Raw genomic sequence first — 23,267 nt, 5'->3', positions numbered from 1 at the left:
CGATATGCCTTGGTCAGGGCACATATAAGAATCAACCAATGAATGCATAAACAAGTAGAACAACAAATTGATGTCACTCTCTCTCTCCCTAAAATAAATTTAAAAATATTTTTAATAAAACAAAAATTAAAATGGAGATGATGGTAGTACCTATGCATGAGGTTGCTGTAAGGCTTGAATTGGTTAATCCAAGTAAATTACTCAGCAAAGTTTCTGGCAGCACATAGGAAGCCATAAATTATTGTTAGATTAAATAAAAGGCAATAGAAATCATTATCAGGAAGAGTAAGAGGTACAAACTTTATTGTTTGCCTGTGAATGACTCCCTATGCTCTCATAGGAGGGAGGGGCATTAGTCAATCAGCTGTGGTAGTCCCCATTTGGGTCAGAGTGTTCTGTAAGTCCTGGCTGCAAAGATTCAGGGCCAGGTTGGCCTTCCCACCATTGGACTTCAACCTAGAAAGGACATACCAATGTGACCTCGTCTCCACAGAAAATGTGCTCAGATACAAAGAAAAAGAAAACAATGATCATTTCTACATATATGGGACCCTGGTTCAATGCCAGGCATTATTACTAAACCCTTTGCAGTACTATCCCATCTCGTCATCACAACTTTATGAGATTAGCATGACCACTGCCCCTGTTTTTAGAGTAGAAAGAAAAAAAAAACAACCTTAAGATGCAGAGAAGTTAAAAATCTTGCTTATGGTCACCCAATTGTTGAACAGAAGACTCAGGATTTGAACTCAAGTCAGTTCTAGCTGGAATAACAAAGTAACTTAGACTGGGTGGTTTAAACAACAACCATTTATTTATCACAGTGCTTGAGTTTTGGAATTTCAAGATCAAGGTCCTGGCAGATCTGGTGTCTGGTGAGGAGCTGTTTCCTGGTTTGCAGGTGGCCATCTTCTTGTATCCTCACATGGCAGAGAGAAAAGCATGCTCACTCTCCTTTTGCTTCTTGTAGGGGCTCTAATCTCATCACAAGGGCTCCACTCTCATGACCTAATCATTTCCTGAAGGCACCACCTCCTAATACCATCACACTGAGGGTTATAATTTCAACATATGAATTTTGGGGGACACATTCAGTTCATAACACTGTGTAACTCCAAAATGCCCATGTTATACCACCTTGCTGCTCTGCCACCAAGAATGTGACATTTTTGGAGCAATATTAGCCAGAATTCCAAACACAAAACAAAACACTATGCAGGGGGAGGGGAGAGCAAGCCTTTAGTCTTAAAGCAGGAAGAGACTAGTAGAGTCCACCCAGTTCTTTTTATAAGCCTCTCTGAAAAGTGTTTCCTTAAACGACTTTTTCTCTTTCATTTCTCTTAACCTGTCCAGGTCAAATCTTAGTCTCACCCCTTGGAGTATAGCCCACAGCCTTCACTCTGGGGGAGGCCACTTCAGGATCTGGGATTATGAAGATGTTTTTCAGTAGAAACCAGAAAGAAGAGATGGATATCCAGGACCTGCCTGGGGCCCCATCCTACTGTGTCCCTATAGGTGGCAGAGTCCTAGACAGAGCAAAGAGGAGAAGAGAGCTACTGTGATGGTGCACAGGGGAAATGTACACAGCATCCCTCTCTGTAGAGGATGCATCCTTCTTGGAGCCATTTATACTAAGGACCCATGAATATGTGGGGATGTGTTTCGGGAGTGGATTTGTGTGTTGTGGTGATGAAGATGATATAAATTAGAATGTTGTGGTTGCAAGTAACAGAAATTGAGTTCTGGCTGTCTTTGAACAAAATATGAGTTATATATACACACACACACACTAGAGGCCCACTGCATGAAATTCATGCAAGGGGCTTGGCCCTCGAGGCCCCTGCTGCCTCGTGCCTCCCCCCCCCCATCCCCCACTGGTCATTCTGGAAGGTCGTTACGGAAGGTTGTTCCGCAGTCTGGTCTAATTAGCATATTATCTCTTTATTATATAGGATATATGATTCACATAATCAAGGCAAGACTTGAAAAATTGGGTTGTTGGGACCAAGTGTCCCCAAGAAAGAGGAGATACAACAGCTGCTATTCATGGGAGACTGCCACCAGAACTCTAAATATCCTTCAGTTGACATTCCATATCCTAGGAAGGTCATACATTTGTTTGTGATGCCCAAATTCTAGAGGCTAAGATATTGAAAGAGGCAGGATTTAGACCTCTGGCTTCTGTAGTTAGAGGAAAAGCACTGCTTTCCACCAAGATCTCTCACACCCTGGGGAATGACTTCCACATAGGAAGGTAAGTGGATGCTGAACAAAGCCCCCCAAACCTGCCTACCAAATCCAGCATTACAATGCCAGTGACATGTATTGGCCTACCAGAAAAATCTTCTGATTTTTCATTCCTGTCTTGTTATTCACCAAGGGTTTTCAAGATAAAAGTGTGAGTTTTGTGTTCATCGATGACAACTTCTTGCACAAATATTTGTCTTGCCTAAAAATCATACCCAAATAAAAATAAAATGGCACATTTTGAGTTAGTACCTTCTCTATGGAGAATCAGTTCATCTTGGATGGTCAGGAGAGAGAGCACAGGGCAATGCCAAAGAAAGAGGTTCCGTTACATCTAGCAGTGAATAATTGCCCTTTGTCAAAATAGGAGGAAGAACAGAAAGTGAAGCTAAACAAAAATATATCTGTGGTAAAATTCCCTGGGCAATTACCTGGTGACCAGAACACCCTCATACAGATAGAATCACCTGAGAAGAACAAATAGTTTAGGATAAAAGCCTTCAATTTGCTTGTTGATCTTCCTGTTTTTCATGGCTGGGATTCTCTCTTTAGTCATCTCCAAGTTTTGCAAGGTGGTAAAAGTTTTTTGATGACCCAAGACTAATTATTCTATCATGCTAGATGCAGTGTACTATACACTGTTATCCTTGCCAAGAATGATTCCAAGAGTCTAGAATTGCCAGAGATCAGCTGAAATATTTGGTTTCCACTCTGAGCTCATTAAGGATTTTGTTTCACCTTGTTTCAGAAGAGCCATGCTTACAGGCTTTGGGGATAAAGCCCCCAAAGAAATTGCAATTGAAAAAAAAATGCTTTTCTATAAATGAGGGCTAATGAATAATAATATCACCCACCTTAATATCCTTTTTTGATTTGGTCTCTTTCTTTATCCCCTAGGACATTGCTGTCTTGCCTTTTTTTTTTTTTTCCTGTCAAGCATTTATTTTAGTCTTTATTCTTCATTGAACCCTTCCCTGGAGTATGTATTTGTCAGGAATTAATTCTATTGCAAAAGATTGAAGCCCAATTTAAAATAGTGTAAAGAGAAGGTATTGGCTCACACAGTAAAAGGGATTTTGCTGATGTGATTAAATTGAGGATTTTAATTTAGGGAAATGATCCTGGATTATCTGGGTGGGCCAATGTCATCACAAGGGTTCCTATAAGAGGGAGGCAGGAGGGTCAGAGTCAGAGGAGATGAGAGGATGGAAGCAGATGTTGTAGTGATTGTAGCAAAGGAATATAGAGGTCTTTGGAAGCCGAAAAAGACAAGAAATGAATTCTACTCTGGAGCCTCCAGAAGGAACGAGCCTTGCTGACAATTTGATTTTACCCCAGTGAAACCTATTTCAGAATTCTGACCTCCAGAACTGTAGCATAATAATTCTGGCAGACTGAGTTATTGGCAATGTTATAGCAGCCAAAGGAACCTGAAATGCAGTAGGGTTGGCTCATGAGAACCTGCATGTCTAATAGGTTCTCAAGTGATGCTGATACTGCAGGTGCATGGACCACACCTTTTTCTTTATTGATTCTAGAGAGAGAAAGGGAGCAAGAGCAAGAGAAAAATCCATGTGAAAAACATGGATCGGCTGCCTCCCACAGGCGCCCCAACTGGGATCAAACCCGCAATCTGGGTATGTGCCCTGATCAGGAATCGAACCCGCCACCTTTTGGTGCATGGAACAATGCTCTAATCAACTGTGCCACACTGGCCAGGGCCCAGCAACCACAGCATCTTCTGCAACACTGGCTAATCATAAAACACACAATTCTCAGTCCTTCTCCAAACTCTAGACTGCAGATTATACACACCCTTCGTCCTCTATATGTCTGAACTCTGCAAATGTAAGTGTTGGCCTTGACAACTCTTATCTCTATAAAGTGCTTATTTTGGAAATCAATACTTAACTTGATTTTTTTAATTTTCTTTATGTTTTGTCCTTAAGCAATAGTGGAGAACCACTGAGCAGTTGATATGACCAGCTATTAAAAATGTATTGTATTAGAGAACAGACTGTTGTCAGAAGGAATGGGGGTTTGGAGGGCTGGGTAAAAATGGTGGAGAGATCAAGAAGTACAAATCGGTAGTTACAGAACAGTCCCAGGGATGTAAAGTATAGCACAAGGATTATAGTGAATAATATCATAACAACTATGTATGGGGCTAGATGGGTACTTGAAACATCAAGGGACCACTCTGTAAAATACATGATTTTCTAACCACTATGCTGTACATCTGAAACTAATACAGAATGCTATTGAATGTAAACTGTAATTGAAAAATAAATATATATAATGTATTAATAATTTCCTAACTATTTTTTTTCACTATATTTTTATTTATTATTTTCTTTTGGAGAAAATCGCAGAGCACTATCAGTTTATTTACTCTTCAAAATCTTCATGAGGATGGAAAATAAAAAAAGAACCTGCACATTCCAGAAAGGAAATGGGACACAGGGAGTTTGCCATGAGCAAGATGTCTGTACCTTTGCATCCCTCGTAACAAGTTGATATTTGTTCTAATTCCTTTTCTGCCCTCTCTGTTCACCAGACCCTCCCCCTTTGCCTACCCCAGGTGAATTTGGTAATACCTCTTTTAGTATCTGACATTGCTCCCTTCAGACAGGCTTCTCTAGTAATAATGCTGGCTTTCCATCCTGGGATGCTCAGATGGAGGTGACAGGGATGGTTATTAGGGACACCACACCAACCATTCACATGTCCTGGGACTGCCAAAAGGCCTCTGGGGCTTTGCTTGAGATGGGAGACCTCATCATATTCTCTCCAGGGCTTTTGGTAAAAGAAGAAAGAGGAGCAAAGTGCACTGATTATATACAATAAATCTAATATTTTAAATGAAGTAGTTACTGTGGGATATCAGTGCACAGTGAGAAAAACTCCATTTGACTATGGTCCTTGCCATTTCATACTTCTCTTCTCCTCCTTGCCCCCCCCCCCCCACACACACACACACAGACTCCTTTTTAAAAAAATCATCATCTCTCTTCACTCCCTTCTCTCCTGGCAGACAGTGTAGTCCAATCTGGATTTCAATTCTAGCTCTGCCTTTTGCTAGCTGTGTGACCATGAACTAGGAAATTAACCTCCCTGACCCTTAATTTTCTTACCCATTATATAGGGGTGAAGATACCTACCTCAGTTCTCTGATGAGAACTAGATAAGAGAATACCTGGAATGTATCTGGTACAGAGTTAGCACTCAATCAATGCTCTTCATGGTAGTCATTTCTAACCTTCAGCCTTCTCACCAGTACATTGGTCCCATTCACCCAAAAGAGTTCACAGAAAATGCAAGATAGGAAACCACAGCTTTAATGAGAAACTGGCTTCTCTTTCACTCCAAGATGACATTTTTCACGTATTTGCCTACATGGCCTTATTCTTCCGATTAGGCATGATTAGTATCCTAGGTGTGCCAATTACTTAAAGTAACTAATTTTTTTGTTAAAATAATCAAATATGCCAGTTGGGCTAAAAGAAACAAAGCAGAACCACAGGTAAGCCCCTGACCCCGGCGTGTAAAAGGTGAAGGGTCTCTTAGCAGAGATGGCGTGCTGGATGTCCAGGAGCACAGGGGACAGGTCAGAGCTGGCGTAAGTCAAGACTTTGCTGAAAACATTCTTTTGCGCAAGGATATAGTCCCGGCCGTACTCCTCCTGCACGTCAGGGGTGAGGTGGTCCAGGATGTCTTTCTCCAGCTTGTCCCGCATTTCTCTCGTGCCTGTGATACCTGAGATGCCAGAGGAAAGGGAGGCTCAGATACTGCAGGGCCAGAACCGGTATGGCCGACCCCTAACAGGAAGCGGGCCCTTGTGAATTGGCCTTGTGAATTGGCTTCTGTTGAGAAGGACCAGCATTCCCAAACACCTTTTCAAATATGTACTTGATTATATATATACTAGGGGCCTGGTGCATGAAATTCATGCACTGGGGTTGGGGGTCCCTCAGCCCAACCTGCCCCCTCTCACATACTGGGTGCCCTCAGGGGATGTCCTACTGATGGCTTAGGCCCGCTCCCCACGCTCCTTTGTGGGAGGCAACCGGGCTGATCAGGGGAAGGCACCAGCCCCATCACCCTGCTGTTGCAGCCACTGCCAGTCACCACAGCCACCAAGGTGTTTTCATCAACACGGACTCCAGTCCCTTAACCAAGAAAAAATGACAACTTTCTTTAGGCATTTTCAAGATGTGTCTTTTATAGAATATGCTTTTTTTTTTTTAATCCTCACCTGAGGGTATGTTCCCATTGATTTTTAGAGAGTGTGGAAGAGAGAGGGAGAGACAGAGAGAAACATCAATGTGAGAGGGACACTTTGATTGGTTGCCTCCTGTATGAGCCCTGACCATGGGCACCAGGCTGGGGGGCATGCAGGGACCCCTGGGCCACACGCAGCAGTGGCCGCCGGGAGTCTCCACACACCCTAGAGGCCAGCAGCCAGCCCCCCATCGTGTGCGCCAGGCTGGGGGCGTGGACCCAAACTGCCTCTTGGTGCTGGAGCATTCCCAAGCGGCTGGGGGCACTATGGTGACACGGGATGTTTCCGCCCCGCCCCGCCCCCAGCCCCTTGGCTCCTGCACCTGTATGCTCAAAGTGGCCAGGGGGCGTTCTGGGATCCCTGCCACTCAGGACCTAAGCAAGGGGCCTACAGGCTGGGACTGGCCTGGGTCCTGAGGATGTTTGCGGGACCCAGCCCCTTGGCGCCTGCACCCTTAGGCTCCAAGTGGCCAGGGGGCGTTCTAGGGCCCCTGCTGCTGAGGACCTAAGCGCGGGCCTACAGGCTCTGAGCGGCTTAGGTCCGGAGGATATTTTCCCGGTCCCAGACCCCAGACTGCTGCAAGTGTTTGGGGGCGGGAACATTCCCGCGTCGCTATGGCGATGCGGGAATGTTCCCGCCCCGCCAAGGCTCCCAGTGGCCAGGGGGCGTTCTGGGCCCCTGCCGCTCAGGACCTAAGTGCGGGCCTACAGGCTCTGAGCGGCCTGGGTCCGGAGGATGTTTATGGGACTCAGGCTGCTCAGCGCCCGCATATGCAAATTAACCACCATCTTGTTCGCTCTGATTGGCTGTGGGCGTAGCGGAGGTGCGGTCAATTTGCATGTTTGTCTATTATTAGGTTAGATATTATTTATTTATTTATTTATTTATTTATTTATTTATTTATTTATTTTTACAGAAAACTGCACAAATGACAGGGTTTTCGCAAACTGAATAGCCCGTATAACCAGCAACCAGATCAAGAAAAGGACAAACCGCCCTATCCGGTTTGGCTCAATGGATAGAGCTTCAGCCTGCAGATTGAAGGGTCCCGGGTTCCATTCTAATTAAGGGCATATGCCTGGGTTACGGGCTCGATAGGGGGTGTGCAGGAGGCAGCCACTCAATGATTCTCATCATTGATGCTTCAATCTCTTTCTCCCTCTCTCTGAAATCAATAAAAATATATTAATAAAAAAAGAGAAAAGGACAAACCATCCTCAAGCCCCGACTCTCAGCCCCCTTCCCAGGAGCCACTGTCCCAATGAACAGAATAGAGTGCCTGGTTTTGGACATTATATAAGTGGAATCAATCCTATAAGGAGAGGTTCATCTATGATATTGTGTGGTCATTCTCATAGCTGCAGAGTTTTCCATTGAATATATATATATATATATATATATATATATATATATATATATATATATATATATATGCCACAAATTGCTTATCCATTCCATTATACTGTGATGGGTATCTGAGCTGTTTTCAATTTGGAGCACTTAGAAATTGTGCTGTCACAAACAGTTCAGTACTGTGGTTGGCAAACTGCGGCTCGCGAGCCACATGCAGCTCTTTGGCCCCTTGAGTGTGGCTATTCCACAAAATACCACGGCCTGGGCGAGTCTATTTTGAAGAAGTGGCATTAGAAGTTTGAGTTTAAAAAATTTGGCTCTCAAAATAAATTTCAATCATTGTACTGTTGATATTTGGCTCTGTTGACTAATGAGTTTGCCGACCACTGGTTCAGTACATACCTTTTCATGACTATTATATACAACATATAATATAATGTACAGCCCTGGCTAGTTAGCTCGGTGGTTAGAGCATCAGCCTACAGACCAAAGGGTCGAGGGTACGATTGCCAATCAAGGGCAATTACCTCTATTGCAGGTTCCCCAGCCCTGGCAGGGACCCTTGGGGGAGGCAAACAATCAATTTATCTCTCTCTCTCTCTTTCTCTCTCTCTCTTCCCCCCTCCTCCCTCTCTTTCACCCTCTCTTCCACTCTCTCTAGAAATCAATGGAAAAAATATCCTCAGGTGAGGATTTTAAAAAAAGAAAAAATATATAATGTACACACTATAATATGTATTACATATAAAATATGTATATAGCTCTGGCCAGTTTGACTCAGTGGTTGGAGCATTGACCCGTGGACCAAAGGGTTACGGGTTCAATTCCTGGCCAAGGGCAGGTACCTCAGTTTCAGGTTTGAACCCTGGCCCCTGTCGGGGCTCATGTGGGAGGCAACCAATTGATGTGTCTCTCTCATGTCAATGTTTCTCTTTTTCTCCCTAAGGATCAATGGAAAAAATCGCCTCAGGTAAGAAGGTGTATGTGCTTGTAAAGTTAATCTCCTGAGGCAACCTATAGTTTTGTGTATCTTTCTACATTTCCCCCTTGTTCATACAAACATATATACATATAAAAGGCTTTTGGTCAATTCTGTTTTACCAGGAATAAACAAAAAACAAAAAGGAATTTGTTTTCATGTTTGTTTGCTTGCTTTTGCTTAGTAATAAATCACATGTCTACCTTCTGATCAATGGCTATAGATTGAAACCAGAGCAGCAGAATTTTCCACGAAATAGCTTTTAGTCAACCACATCTATATCAAAGTCCTTCCTAGATTTCACCATTTTAGGCGGCTCTGCCATAAACTGCCTTGCATATTATATCCTTTTGTATTTCAGCATTTACTTCTGTAGGTTACAGTCCCCAAACTGTGGTCCCCTGGTCAAAAGGCACATGCATTTTGAATTTTAATTGCTACTGCCAGATTTTTTTCCAGAAAGATTGCTGCAATTCATGCTCCCTCCTGCAAAGTATGTGATTCCTCAGGGATTGCTGTGGGGATGAGCCTTTGTTTGCGAGCTTGGTTGACTCCCCAGTATCAGGACTGTGGGGGAGCCTCACTCTGAAATGTAAGCCAGTGAAATCCAATTACACTCATGGGAATGTAAACGGGGTTTCAATTGCTCATTTCTTTTTATGAAGGCACATGCAGTATTTAAAGAAATGATTACCCTGACAATTATTCTGAGGTTTCTGAGTCATGAAAAACATGTTTGTGTGAACTATTGTTCCTCCAACTACCTCCCCCCAGTCTCTGCTTTCACAGGCTGGGGGATTCCTTTCCCTCTCTACCTCCTTTTTAAATACCTCATGGACTTTCTTACCACTCTTGTGGGTACTCTATTTAGATTCCCCAAAGCTTTCTTTATTGGTGTCAAAGCCACCAGCCCTTTATCAACCTTCATCTGCCACTTTTGACACCCTCTCACCCATCCCCTGCCACTTTGGGCTATATGCAATGAAATTGTTAACACTATCTGGATCCAAAACCCATCTCTGCCTCATATTGCCTCATATCAGCTCTGTGGCTTGGGAAATTCCTTAAATTCTCTGAGCCTCAGTTTTCTCCCTATAAAATGTGGTTATTACAATGCTTGCTTCATAGAATTAAGTGAAATTGTGCATGCCAAGTGCTTAAAACCGGCTAAGCATGCAATATGTTTTAGCCGTTTTTATTGCAGGACACTAAAAAAAATATCTGGTGTGTCTCCTTGAATGTCTTCAGAAGCTTTTTGTGTCCCTGAAGATTCTTATTCTTGCCCCCCCCCCCTCTTTCAAGCATTATTCTCCAACTTGAGTCCTCAGCCCTCCATTGTCTAGCCTTCTGCCTTCAGAGAGCCCATCAAATATCAGCTTTAAACGGAGGGCAGTCTGGTAGGAAAGAAAGAGTCCAGCACTACATTTAAGGATCTGGTTTCAAATTCCCCACTTTCATGGTGTGCCACACACCCATACTGAGTGCATATTACCCACCTCACTTCAGTGTCCTCACCTGGAGAATTAGGTCAATTAAACCTGTCCCTCAGCACTATGATTCAGACTAAGACATATAAGACTTATATGGGAAGGGTGAGGCTATAAATTGAAATAATATTTTAGAAAACAGTTAGGTATTATCCAGTAAAGTTGAAGATAATTAAACTCTATGATCTGGTCATTCCACTCCTGGGTATGTGTCGTAGGAAAAAATCATGTATACATACACCACAGTACATGTGACAGAAGGTTCATGGAAGAATTCTTCATAATTATCCAAAGTGACCCAAATATCCCATCAACTGTAGAAAAATTGTGGCATATTCACAGAATACTATATAGCAATGAAAAATGAATGAACCACAGCTACACACGACTTAGATGAATTGTGGAAACAACATTGAGTGAAAGAAGCCAGACACAATAGAATATAAACATGTTGATTCCATTCAAAGTTCAGGAACGAGTATAGCCAAACTCTGTTGTTTGGGGATGCGTATATGGATATATCATTGTAAAGAAAAACAAATAAAATATTACAAAAAGTAAGGGAGTGGGCATGTTTTGGGAATGGGAGAAGGCTATGACTGGAGAGGATCATATAGGGGCTTCTAGGGGCTGGAAATGTTTTATTTTTTTTATCTGGATGTTAAGGACATAAGTTTTTATAATAATTTGTTAAACTATGTATTATGATATATTTCTCAATTTAAAAATGAATAAGATCAACAACACCAGGAAAGAATATGTAGAACGTGGCTACTTTCTAAGAAGAACAGCTCCCCCAAAATGGTAGCCATAACAATTTCGGTGAATCCTTACAACTGTAGCTTAGCTGGAGGTTTTCTCTCTGTGTTGGAAGTTTCCTTTGGCTGTGCCACCAAACCCTCGATCCTCCTGTCAGGTTCAAAGTCAAATTCATCATTTACCCCTTATAGTTGCTGTCTGTCAACTTTCTGCTCCTGGTGTCATGTCTTCTATACCAGTCTCTCAGTCTGTCACATTTGGCATTATCTTTAACCCATTCATTTCTCCTCTCCACTCAGGGAGTCCCCAACGTGGAAAATCCTTTCAATCCTTATCTTTCCTTCATTCATACAGCCCTGATCTACTCTTTCACCATGGGTGGCCCAGGCCTCTTTCTCTCCGTCTCCCTCCCAAAAGAGGCCTTTCACTCAGTCATGATCCTCCTGGTTAACATTAAAACCTCTAGGTTTGGTCTTTAGTAAGTTAGCAATCCCTCCCATTTTATGGTCTTTTATCAGATGGGCTTTTTAGAGATTAAGTGTTTGATGGCTGAGAACTAAGCACTGAGCCATGGGGGTGGTCTGCATCTGCTCAGCGTTCAGAAATTCAGGAAGGAGAGGGGGGAGGATGGCCATCTCCTCCCAGGGTAGAAAACAAGTGGTTCATGGGGGAGGAGGTGGTGTTTATAAAACACATGACATCAAAACATAACTCCTTCGTGGAAGAATGCAGGGGAGCAACCATCGATTGGAAAAAAGAACCTAGCACTTGCCCCTCTATTCTTAAAAGAGGCCCATCCATCCCAACCCCTCTTTAGTTGACTTCTGAGGCATTCAGTTTGAGCAGAACAGAGGACCTTTATTAGCATCCCTCCCAGGAGGACCATTGCAAGGCTCTTAGGCTCAGATACCTACTTGTTTGGAAGCCTCCAGGCTGGATGTTAGAGACTTTAACTTCCCATTTGGAAAGCTCTTGTCTCATGACTGCCGAAAACATGGTCAGAGCTGCCTTGGATGAGCCATAGGCCGCCATCTTTAAAAATGGGACCCCTCCTATGGAAATAATGGAAGAAAAAAATAATCAAGTTGGATGTTTTCATTTTATCATCCACTAAGTATTATCTGCTATGGGATCGGGGAAGGAGTAGAAAGGGGAAAAAGGAAGTTTGGGGGGGGAAATGGACATGCTCACTATCTTGATTGTGTGGTGATCGTTTCCTGAGTACATACATATGTCTAAATTTATCAAATTGTGTACTTTAAATATGAGCAGTTTATTTTTTATCAACTATATCTCAATTTAAAATTTTTTTTAAAGCAACCACCTTGCTTCAAGAGACCATAGACATTTTCAGCAAATGCCAGAGATGACTTCATGGGTATTTTGCTCTGCCTATAATCCTTAGGACATTTGCACAACTAGCTAGGATTGGGAGGAGGATCTTACCTTTCCATGCTTCCTAGTTTCACCAGTTTTCCCAGCTTTGGTGATTCTCCCCAAACCAAAGATGAGACTAGTTTTGCACATGTGCTTGTATTTGTTCTCCTAACTTTAGAATTTTGCAAGTGATTTCTTTCAGTTGGACATACTTTATCCATGGAAGAACATCTTCCTAGCCCTGAGCTGTCTTGCCTGAATCCTACCTCTATCCAAAAGTTAAAGTTTTCAGCGGGGCATTTGAGACTACAAAATATGTCTCATGCCCATATCTAACATTTATTAAGGATCATTTATTAAGGGATACTTACGTCATTCCCTTAAGTCTGTAGTTGGTGGGACAAACTCTTGTTTCTAAATAGGCTTTCAGCTCCTTCCTGGCCCCCCACAAAACACTGAGCTCATTTCTTCATATAGGGAAAACATGACTGCAATGATTGTGATCTGGTTCCTTAAAGGGCAATCTTAGTAAAGACATTGTCCATTCCCAGTCATTTAATAAAACCATACTTTGAATTAAACTATCTAGCCTTGATCTGAAAAATATCACACAATGCACTTTAAAATATGAGATGGTAAAATGTATGAAACCAAAAATGCACAGTATAAGTAAAACTGGAAAAAAATCTGAATAAAATTGGTGGATATGCTGGTTATAATATTGTACTACTAGAGGCCTGGTGCATGAAACGGCCTGAGGGTGGGGGGTGGTCCCTCAGCCTAGCCTGCGCCCTCTCGTAGTCTGGGATGGGGAGGGGACCTAAGCCAGCAGATGGACATCCCTCTCACAGTCCAGGACCCCTCACTCCTTACTGCCTGCCTGCTCACTGTTCCTTAGTGCTGCTGTGGAGGCAGGAGAGGCTCCCACCACCACCGCTGCACTGGCCAGCTGTGAGTCCAGCTTCTGGCTGAGCGGCGCTCCCTCTGTGGGAGTGCACTGACCACCAGGGGGCAGCTCCTGCAATTGAGCATCTGCCACCTGGTGTTCAGTGCACATCATTGTGGTGGTTCTGCTGTAATGGTCACTTAGGCTTTTATTATATAGATAGTTTTGCAAAAATTTACCATTAGAGGAAACTGGGTAAATGGTACATAAGATCTCTTATACTCTTCCTTACAACTTAAGTAAATGTATAATGATCTCAATGAAAAAAAAAAAAAAAAGAGCATAGTGTCTGCACCCCCACGTTCATTGCAGCATTATTTACAATAGCCAAAACATGGAAACAACCAAAGTATTCATCAACAGATGAGTGGATAAAGAAAATGTGGTTTAATATATGCAAAGGAATGTTATGTAGCCATTAAACAGAAAGGAAATCCTTCCATTTGCAACAACATGAATGAACCTTGAGGATTTTGAGTACATTATACTAAGTTACATAAGTCAGACAGAGAAAGACAAATGCTATATGATCTCACTATTATGTGGAACCTAAAAAATCAAACTCATAGATAAAGAGAACAAGTTGATGGTTTCCAGAGGTGGGTAGTAGGAGGTGGGCAAAATGGGTGAAGGAGGTCAAAAGGTATAAACTTCCAGTTATAACATACATAAAATTTGGGGATGTAATATACAGTATGCCCTTACTAACATCATTGATAGGTCTTCAACTTTAAGGAAAAGAGGTATAATGAAACTAATTTTACTATAGGCTAATTGACATGAACATGAGTTAAGTCCCTATAGCATCTCATCACCATTATAATGAAACTAGTTGAATGAAACAACATTATTCAAGGGCCCGCTGTTCTGCATGGAAAACATAGTTAATACTGTACTGTATACTTAAAAGGTGCTGAAAGTAAAGCTTTAAAATGTTCTCATCACAAGAAAAAAAATTGTAATTATGTGAGATGATGGATGCTACTAACCTAATTGTGGTAATCATTTCATAATATATACATATATCAAATAATTATTTTGTACACTTTAATACAATGTTATATGTGAATTATACCTCAATAAAATTTGGGGTTGGGGTGGGGAAGAGCATAGGCATTGAAGTAGAAAAACCTAGAATAATGAATGTTAATTATCATTATTTTTCTTACATTATTATTAAAGCTTTGGTCTGGCTCACATAATTTCCTTTTAGGAAATACAGGCATATCTCAGTGATATTGTGGGTTCAATTCCAGAACCCCACAATAAAGCAAGTATCTCAGTAAAACCGGTCATAATATTTTTTGCTGGCAGAGAGTCTTACTTTGCATTTTTAAAAAACACATCTGACCCTGCTGGTGTAACTCAGTTGGTTGGGCATCATTCCAAATACCAAAAGATTGCCAGTTCAGTTCCTGGTCAGGGCACATAACTGGGTTCTGGCTTTAATCCCCAGCTGGCTCACTCTCCCTCTCCCTCCCTCTCTCCCTTCCTCCATTCCTCTCTCTATGCACGTTCTTGGGTGAGGATTTAAAAAAAAAAAAATGGTTGCAGCCTTGGCAGATGTTTCTAAAGCTCTAGCTTTGTTACCAGACCCAATTACCAGATGGGTCTAGTCCAGGGGCAGGTCTGTCTAGGGCCTACCGGTAGTGTGTGGGTTATTGACTGTGCGGAAAAGAATACCATTCCAGGTGATTTTGAGAGTATATTTATTAAAGCTGGAGACAGTGAAACAAAGGAAGGGCTTAAGGTAGAAGAAGCAACAAGAGAGAGAAAGTCAGAGAAAAGGGGGCGTTGGAGACAGGTTTCGGGGTAAGCCTGGGTTGAGCTGCCACTGCCGACTGCTCCCCTGTTGCAAGTCTCATGGGGTTCCTTAGAGTTTAGGAGAAAATCAGCAAAGATACAAGGCATGGGCATGTTCTAGCAAGAGCACACTGTAGATCCTTTGTCTTGAGGCTTTTTTTTATCTTTCCTTGGCTGACTGGAATCCTAGGGGAGGTCTCAGGAGAGGATCTTTTTTTCTTCCTTATTTTCTTTTCCATCACCATTTATCTCCTCCATTCCCTCTTCCACTTCCACCCACCCCTCAGAAGAGGGTTTTAACCGAATATTCATTAGCTTTCAGATGTGTCTTTCAATATGTTGATTCATCAAGACATGTGTATAAAGGAACTAGGGTTATTTTCTGGTTAGTTTTATTTGTAAAGAACATTATTGAAGAGGGACTGGGACCGTGGCCTGTCTGCCCTGGGACAGTCTGGAAAGTGTAAACCATTTGCTCCTAAGTGTCCTTGGTCAGGGAAGATAATACCTTGTGATTGATTAGCTGGCTGTAAATTGCTCAAATGGTTTGGCCTTGTTTAATTATTTTGGCTGTTTCCTTTATTCCACTTGTCAAGGAATTTCCCTAGCTTCTTACTCTCAGCTTGTCCAAGGAGGCTCTTTTTATCTTTTAAAATTTCAAATAAGCCAGGCCTTCATGTTTTGGCCTCCCATGCCAAACTTCAAAATTTTTAGTTTTATTTACCAAAACGTTAGGAGACCTTATGACCTTTGTACATCCAAAGATCTACCTGGGAGCTAGGTAATTCTCCCTCCTTAAGCATGTCTGAAAGGGAGTATTTTTAGCTTTTTGTTTGGAAATAATTATAGATTCACAGGAAGTTGCAAAGAAAATGTACTTGATAATCCTGTTTACCCTTAACCCAACTTCCTCTAATGATAATGTCTTGCATGAGAGAGAGAGAGAGAGAGAGAGAGAGAGAGAGAGAGAGAAACATAGATCAATTACCTCCCATATGGGCCCTGACCAGGAATTGAACCCCCAACCTTTTGATGCACTGGACAATGCTCCAACCAACTGAGCCATCCCGAAAGGGAGGTGCTCTGGTTTTTTTTATTATAGCCATTCTAGTGGGTGTGAAATGTGATCTCGTTGTAGTTTTGATTTCCTGTTTTTAAGTATCCCTCCTTGTGATTCTAATGCAAAAGCTGCCTAAGGACAGTAACATTTACTTAGGAACTATTATACAGAGTGTCCCCCAAAAATGTACACACTTGAACAGCTGATAGCTCAATTTTGAAAATGAAATGTCATTTGAATAAACATTGACTTTATAATTATTCAAAGCGTGTGTATACATTTTTTGGGGACGCTCCATAGAAATGTAGAATCGTAGCCTTACCCCCTTCAGACCTTCCAGTCAAAATCTTCATTTTAACAAAGATCCCCAGGTGATCACTACACACATTAGTAATTGAGAAGCTTTGATGTAAGAGACAGGCAACCCTAAATTGCTAACACCTCCTAATGATTCTTTAAGCACTAAAATTAGGGTCTGTGGTTTTTTTGCCCTGTTTACCTGGTATGTCCTTGTTTGATAGTCTGGAAAAGTGAGAGGAACACAGAATTTAGAGTAAAACAAACAGACCAGGTTCCAATCCTGACTCCGGCCGGCATTTACCAGCTGGATAATCCCAGACTAGAGTGTAGTTGATATAGAAAAGGATTAATACCTGCATCCTGAAAACTTTGGGATTAAATGACTTTGGGCCCGCAAGCGTCTAATACAATTTAGTGCAGAGGTAGTTTACTCAATCTTGTTCTCTCTTCTCTTGCTCTACACTAGCCCTGGCTTTTGTATGAGAGTTTCAGGAAAGCAACCCGCAGCTTTGGCTTCCTCTCACATCACGGAGCAGCTGAGGGGCTGGCTGAATGATTTGCCAGATCACTGATTTCCTGACAGCAGCCAGCTCAGCAAGAAAAAATCCATGAATGACTCCACAATCAACTTCTCTGCACTAAGTAAGACCAGGCTCAAAGCTGGACCCATGAACTCTGCCAGATACCTATAATTTACAGACTTGTAACAATCTCTAAGGCCGTTTATTTTGGTGTAAAGTAATTTTAATACATTTTAACCAGTAACCGTGCTAAGTAAGCACTCAGAATCCACAATGCATTTTTATCTACAGCTGAGATCAGAGGTTCTCAACTGGGAGTGATTTTTTGTGACCCCCTCCTACCAGTGGGCATGTGGCAATCTCTGAAGATTTGTCAGTGCTGAGGGTGGGTGCTACTTATATCTAGTGGTTTACCACAGATGCTGCTAAAACATCCTACAATGCATCATATAGCCTTCCCCCGGGGAAAATTAGCTTCTCCCAAATAGCAATAATGCTGAGGTTGTAAAACACTGCCCTAGACTCCTGGACTCGGGTGCTGGGTCACCCTCATTAATAGATAATAAAATGGCTACATAGACAAGTGAGGTGACCTTTCCCCAGATCATCCAGCTAATAAGAGAAGAACAGGATTCAAACCACAACTGGCTCAAAAGCCCTGAGGCCCGAGTTGTTTTATAAGGCTTGTTTTCAAACATTCTTGTTCAAGTCCAGCTTATAACTGCATGTACATACACAGGTTTTATTCTGCAATTTCTTAAGAAGCAAACTGGCCAGGAAAATACTTTTATTTATTTATTTTATTTATTTATTATTTTTCTTTTTAAATCCTCAGCCGATAATATTTTTCCATTGGTTTTAGAGACAGAGGAAGAGAGAAGGAAAGACAGAGAGAAACTCATTGATTGGTTGCCTCCTGCATGCACCCCACCAGGGGGGAGTCTGCAATTGAGGTACGTGCCCTTGACCTGAATCAAATCCTGGACCCGTCAGTCCACAGGCCAATGCTTCATCCACCGAGCCAAACTGGCTAGGGCCAGAAAAAGCTTTTAAACCTCTCAAACATAAAGATTTTTCAAGTGCCCTTTGTACAATCAGTATAACAATTACCTCCCAGTTTCTTTCTTCCTTGGTTAAATATTTAGCTAACTGCTTTGCAAGGATTTGGGTTAAAGAGCTATTGTATTTCTGTGGTAAGGATGGTAAACATGATTATAAGAGATAAAATTCTACCAGAGAAGTTATGGTCAAATCTAAAAGTAGTAAGTGACAGGGAACAGCAGGACGTATGGCAACTCATTGTCACAATCTGGGATGGTGATGCAGCAGCTGGCAGGATAAAAAGCCACAGATGCATATATAGCCAGCCTCTTCCCCATTGTCATGGTGGATGGCTTTTGAGTCTCTAACTCACTACATGCCAGGTATGGCTGATGCTTAAACACTTGTCATATTATCTCATCTCACCATAACCCTGAGAAGAAGCAATTATTAGCCCCTTGGTAAAATGAGGAAGCTGCAGCTCAGGCGTTCAGGACTTTGTCCTAGGTCACTCAGGTGTCAGTGGTAAAGATAGGTTCACAACCTGGACAGTTTATCTCCACTTTGCTTGGCTGGCTTCTTCTCCTTTTGAAACTGATTCTAACTGTATAATCACATGGCATCTCTCTCTTTCTGTTTCAAGGTCCTTCCTGTAGGAATGGGAAATGTGGGAGAGAAGGATCTATAATAATAAAAGCGTAATATGCTAATTAGACCAGACAGCTGAACAACCTTCCGGACATCATTCCAGACGTTCTTCTGGATGAAGCTGTGGCCGTGGGGGCTGAGGCAGAGGCAGTTAGGTGTGATCATGCAGGCAGGCGAGTGGTTAGGGGTGATCAAGCAGGCAGGCGAGTGGTTAGGGGTGATCAAGCAGGCAGGCAGAGTGGTTAGGGGTGATCAGGCAGGCAGGCAAAGTGGTTAGGAGTGATAAGACAGGCAGGCAGGCAGGCAAGCAGTTAGGAGCCAGCAGTCCTGAATTATGAGAGGGATGTCTGACTGCTGATTTAGGCTCGATCCCGCAGGGGTTCCAGATTATGAGAGGGTGCAGGCTGGGCTGAGGGACACCCCTGCCCTTGCACGAATTTCATGCAGCGGGCCTCTAGTGTATTCATAATGTGGTTGACTTTTCTGTGCATCTCCTAGAAAAGAATTTAAAGAAGCAATATTTCTTCCCTGCCCCAATCCTTATAAGACTGAAGTGGGAGTGTCAGAGTCAAGGAGTAACTGAAAGATGGAGGAAGAGGCCATGAGCCAAGGAATACAGGAGGCTTCTAGAAGCTAGAAAAGTCAATGTAATTGATTCTCTCTTAGAGACTCAGGAAGGAATGCAGCCCTGCTGACACCTTGATTCTAGCCCAGTGAGACCTCTCGCCTTCAGAACTGTAAGAGAAAATTGTATTAGTTAGCCATTAAATTTGTGGTTGTCTGTCACAGCAACAGTAGTAAAGTAATATACTTTGGTTGATGGTGCATCTATGCTTTCTCCTTGCCTTCTATTCCCATCCCTCCCTCCAAAAAAAATAAAAATAAATAAAACAACTGTGGGGACTGACCTTAATATCCAGCATGGGCTTCCATACTGAGGCTCACTCTGCCCCAGGCTTTCCAAGCACTCCTAGATAACATTTTTTTTTTTTATCACACTTATGTGATATCACACACAGGGCATTGTTTATGACAGGGAGATTATTAAACTCTTGATTCAAGTTGTTGACTACCTGTTCTTGGATATGGAGAGAAATGAATCATCAAATGTCTTACTCTGATCCAATCGTGAAGATTGCAAAATGAAGAGAATGATCTTATGGAAAACACTGGCAGGCAGCCAACTGAGAAATGGGACTCTGAAGTGCCAACAGGATGAAGCCATTTGCCTACTCATTTTACAGGGAACAAAAGAGTATGCCAAGTTTAGGGAGGATTCAAAACAGGTTACCTGTAATGCTGACTTTAACTGTATGTATGCAGAATATTCTGTTCAGATCTAGGAAGCTTGTGCATTGCTTGTGCCAATGTGAAAATATGCAACAACCCTCAATTCCCAGTAGTGAACAGATGAGTTAGAAGGTATGCTAGAGCTTGTACATAAAAAGGTTTTAGAGGAGATAAAGGTTTCATTGTTTTAAGATCAATAGTAAACATACAATTTGACTAATCATGACCCAGCCCTGTATAAGCATGCCCTGCTTTCTTGTTCAGCCCACAAAGAATACACGTCTTGCATGATGGGCACTGCACAACCTTGTAGGGAAAGGCCAACTCACCCGCCATGCTGCTGATGTTCACCAGCCTCCCCTTGGATTTCCTAAGAAGAGGCAAAAATGCCTTTGTGACTTCCACAGCCCCGAAGAAGTTCACGTCCATGCATCGTTTGTAGTGGATCATAGGAATGAGCTCCCCATCAGTGGGTAAGCCAAGGATCCCAGCATTGTTGACCACAGCCCACAGTCCTGAGAACAGAAAGGAACAGCATTGAGATTGGGCCAGACTAGAGAGCAGGACAATTTTTAACATATTAAGTTCTAGAGTCAAAAGGGCCTCTTTGAGATTAAGGACGGATCACTTACACTCTCCAAACTCAGTCTCTTTGAATACCTACAACCACCTGCCCTGAGGGGTTATGTGGGGAGTAAATTTGTGAAATATCAAGCAATATTTTTGGAGGTATTTTCTTTTGCTTCAGAGCACTTTCCTACATCCATGCAGCTTGATAAGAGTCTACCTCATGCTTCTCCCTCCAAGGAATGTGTGAGACAGTATGGTATCTTTAGGACAATGCAGGATGACATAAGAGCCTGTCTGTCCTTTTCCTTAGACAAGATCTCCTAGTCCAAGGAAACAGGGAAACTAGAGAACAAGTGCCAAGAGCTAAGAAGACTACAAAGACCCTGAGTCCTAGTCTTTTCTCCAACCAGCCTGATCCCCTTGATAAGAATCACCAGAAGGCCCTAGGCAGTTTGGCTTAGTAGAGAGAGCATCAGCCCTTAGACTGAAGGGTCTCAGGTTCGATTCTGGTGGCTAGTATGGGAGGCAACCAATCGATGTGTCTCTCTCACATTGATGTTTCTTTCTCTATCTCTCCCCCTCACTTCCACTCTCTCTAAAAATCAATGGAGAAAATATCCTCCAGTGAAGATTAACAACACACACACACACACACACACACACACACACACGGAATAAAGAAAAAAAAATCACTAGAAGGGCTTATTCAAACACATTGCTGGTCCTCCCCCTCCCCCCAAGAGAATCTGATTTGGGATATCTGGAGACCTGAGAATCTGCATTTCCAACAAGTTCCCAGGCAATGCTGATACTGGCCTGGACCACACTTGGAGAATCGCTGTCCACAACTAGTGGTTTTCAACCTTGACCGCACATTAGGCTCATCTGGGAGGCTTTTTAAAGCCCCAATGCCCAGGCCACATCCCAACCAACTAGAACAGGACTCTTGGATGGGGGAGAAAGGGGACCTTCGAAATAGTTTAAAATTTTCCCCAGGTGATTCCAATACACAAGTTTGGGAACCATTGCCATAAATAGTAGGAGAGAGGTATCAGAAAAACTCCAGATGTTTTGGGGGATGAGGGATCCAAAGCAGAGGTGAGTGGCCTGGGTCCTCTTTATCTGAGAGAAAAAGAGGTGGCAGGACCTAGCATATGTTTAGCTTGATGGACCTGAAGCAGAATCTCTGAGTTCCCTGAGCCTCAGCATGATTTAGAACAGTGGTTCTCAAAGTGTGGTCCAGAATCAGCAGCATCTTATCAACTGGGCATTTGTTAGAAATGTCAATCTGGATCCCCACCTCAGACCTGCTGGATCAGAAACTGCCAATCAGAAATTGTTGAATCTCAGCACCTAATACAACCTGCCTTCCAGGCGATCCTGCAGCATACTCAAGTGAGAGAACCTGCGTTATGTATAGGAGACGAATGAGCCTCAGCGCTGGCAGAGTGCAGAAATGGCAGGAGGCACCAACCCTAGCATCTAGGAAGAAGGTATGTGAGGACTAGATGGAGCCTCAGACATCTCCACAGGGGGCAACATGAAGCATTGGCAATCCAAGATGAAATGTCCCATCCCCAGGAATGTAGATGCCACTACCCCAGGGAAATGAGATGAAGTTGAAAATGACAGAAATGCTTTTGCCACATGTCAGAAAGATTGCTCAAAATAGAAATTGAGTTGAGTTGTAGAAAAATTTATGTGTCAAAATAATTCTTCCGATTTCTTATAACTATTTAAAAATGTAAAAAAAAAATCCTTAGCTCACAGGCTATACAAAAATAGGTGGCAGAGCTACATAATAGACTTTAAATGACAAAGTTAAAGAGAGAGAAAACAGATGAGTTATTGTCAGGGATTAAGGATGAGAATATGGCTCTAAAAGGGTAGCACGAGAGAGCCTGATATTGATGAAACAGTTCTGTATCTTGATTGTGGTGATTTTAGCACAAGCCTACACATTATGATATTGCAGAGCTACACACACACACACACACACACACACACACACACACACATACTTGCACATATGAAACCTGAATAAACTCTATGGATAATATTAATGCCAATTTTCTAATTTTGCTATTGTACTATAGTTATGCAAGATGTTGATACTGAGAGAGGCTTGGCAAACGGTGCTTAATATCTCCCTGTACATTTTTTTTTGCAACTTCCTGTGAATCTAAAATTATCTATATATATAAAAGTGTAATATGCAAATCAACCAGTCAGCTATGACGTGCACTGACCACCTGGGGGCAGATGCTCAACGCAGGAGCTGCCCCCAGCCTGCAGGCCCCAATCACTCCGCCAGTCGCCCCCCACACACAGAGGGCGACCAGTGGCAGCGGGGGGTGGGGCCGGTGAGTGGGCAGAATGGCCAACCTCTCGGTTCCTCCCCTCTGCCAGCAGGCTCCAATCGCCCGATGGGGAACCAGGAACTGAGAGTGGGTGGCAGCAGATATGGGTGGTGCCAGGACCTTGATCGCCCCGCCGATCGCCCATACACAGAGGGCTACTAGCAGCAGGGGGCAGGGCAGCTGTTGGCAGCCAGGGAAGATCGGCCCTGATCCCAGGTCAGGCCTAGGGACCCTACCCATGCAC

The 23,267-nt window shown here is 42.7% G+C and overlaps 1 protein-coding gene across 1 annotated transcript in view; it reads right to left on the bottom strand.

The window, feature by feature from the left end:
* Positions 1–5,562: 5,562 nt before the first annotated feature.
* Positions 5,563–23,267, bottom strand: part of HSD17B2 (hydroxysteroid 17-beta dehydrogenase 2) — a 57,905-nt gene continuing 40,200 nt past the window's right edge. Inside the window, exons 3-5 of the mRNA XM_079799652.1 lie at positions 20,423–20,608; positions 12,022–12,159; positions 5,563–6,003 (exon numbers count right to left, since the gene is read on the bottom strand). Coding sequence (XP_079655778.1) covers positions 5,693–6,003; positions 12,022–12,159; positions 20,423–20,608 — 635 coding nt within the window. The 3' untranslated portion in view covers positions 5,563–5,692. The remainder of the gene's footprint in view (positions 6,004–12,021; positions 12,160–20,422; positions 20,609–23,267) is intronic.

Source organism: Cnephaeus nilssonii, assembly GCF_951640355.1.
Source record: "Cnephaeus nilssonii genome assembly, chromosome: 20".
NCBI classification, from domain to species: Eukaryota; Metazoa; Chordata; class Mammalia; order Chiroptera; family Vespertilionidae; genus Cnephaeus; species Cnephaeus nilssonii.
This window is presented reverse-complemented; position numbering and strand designations above follow the sequence as displayed.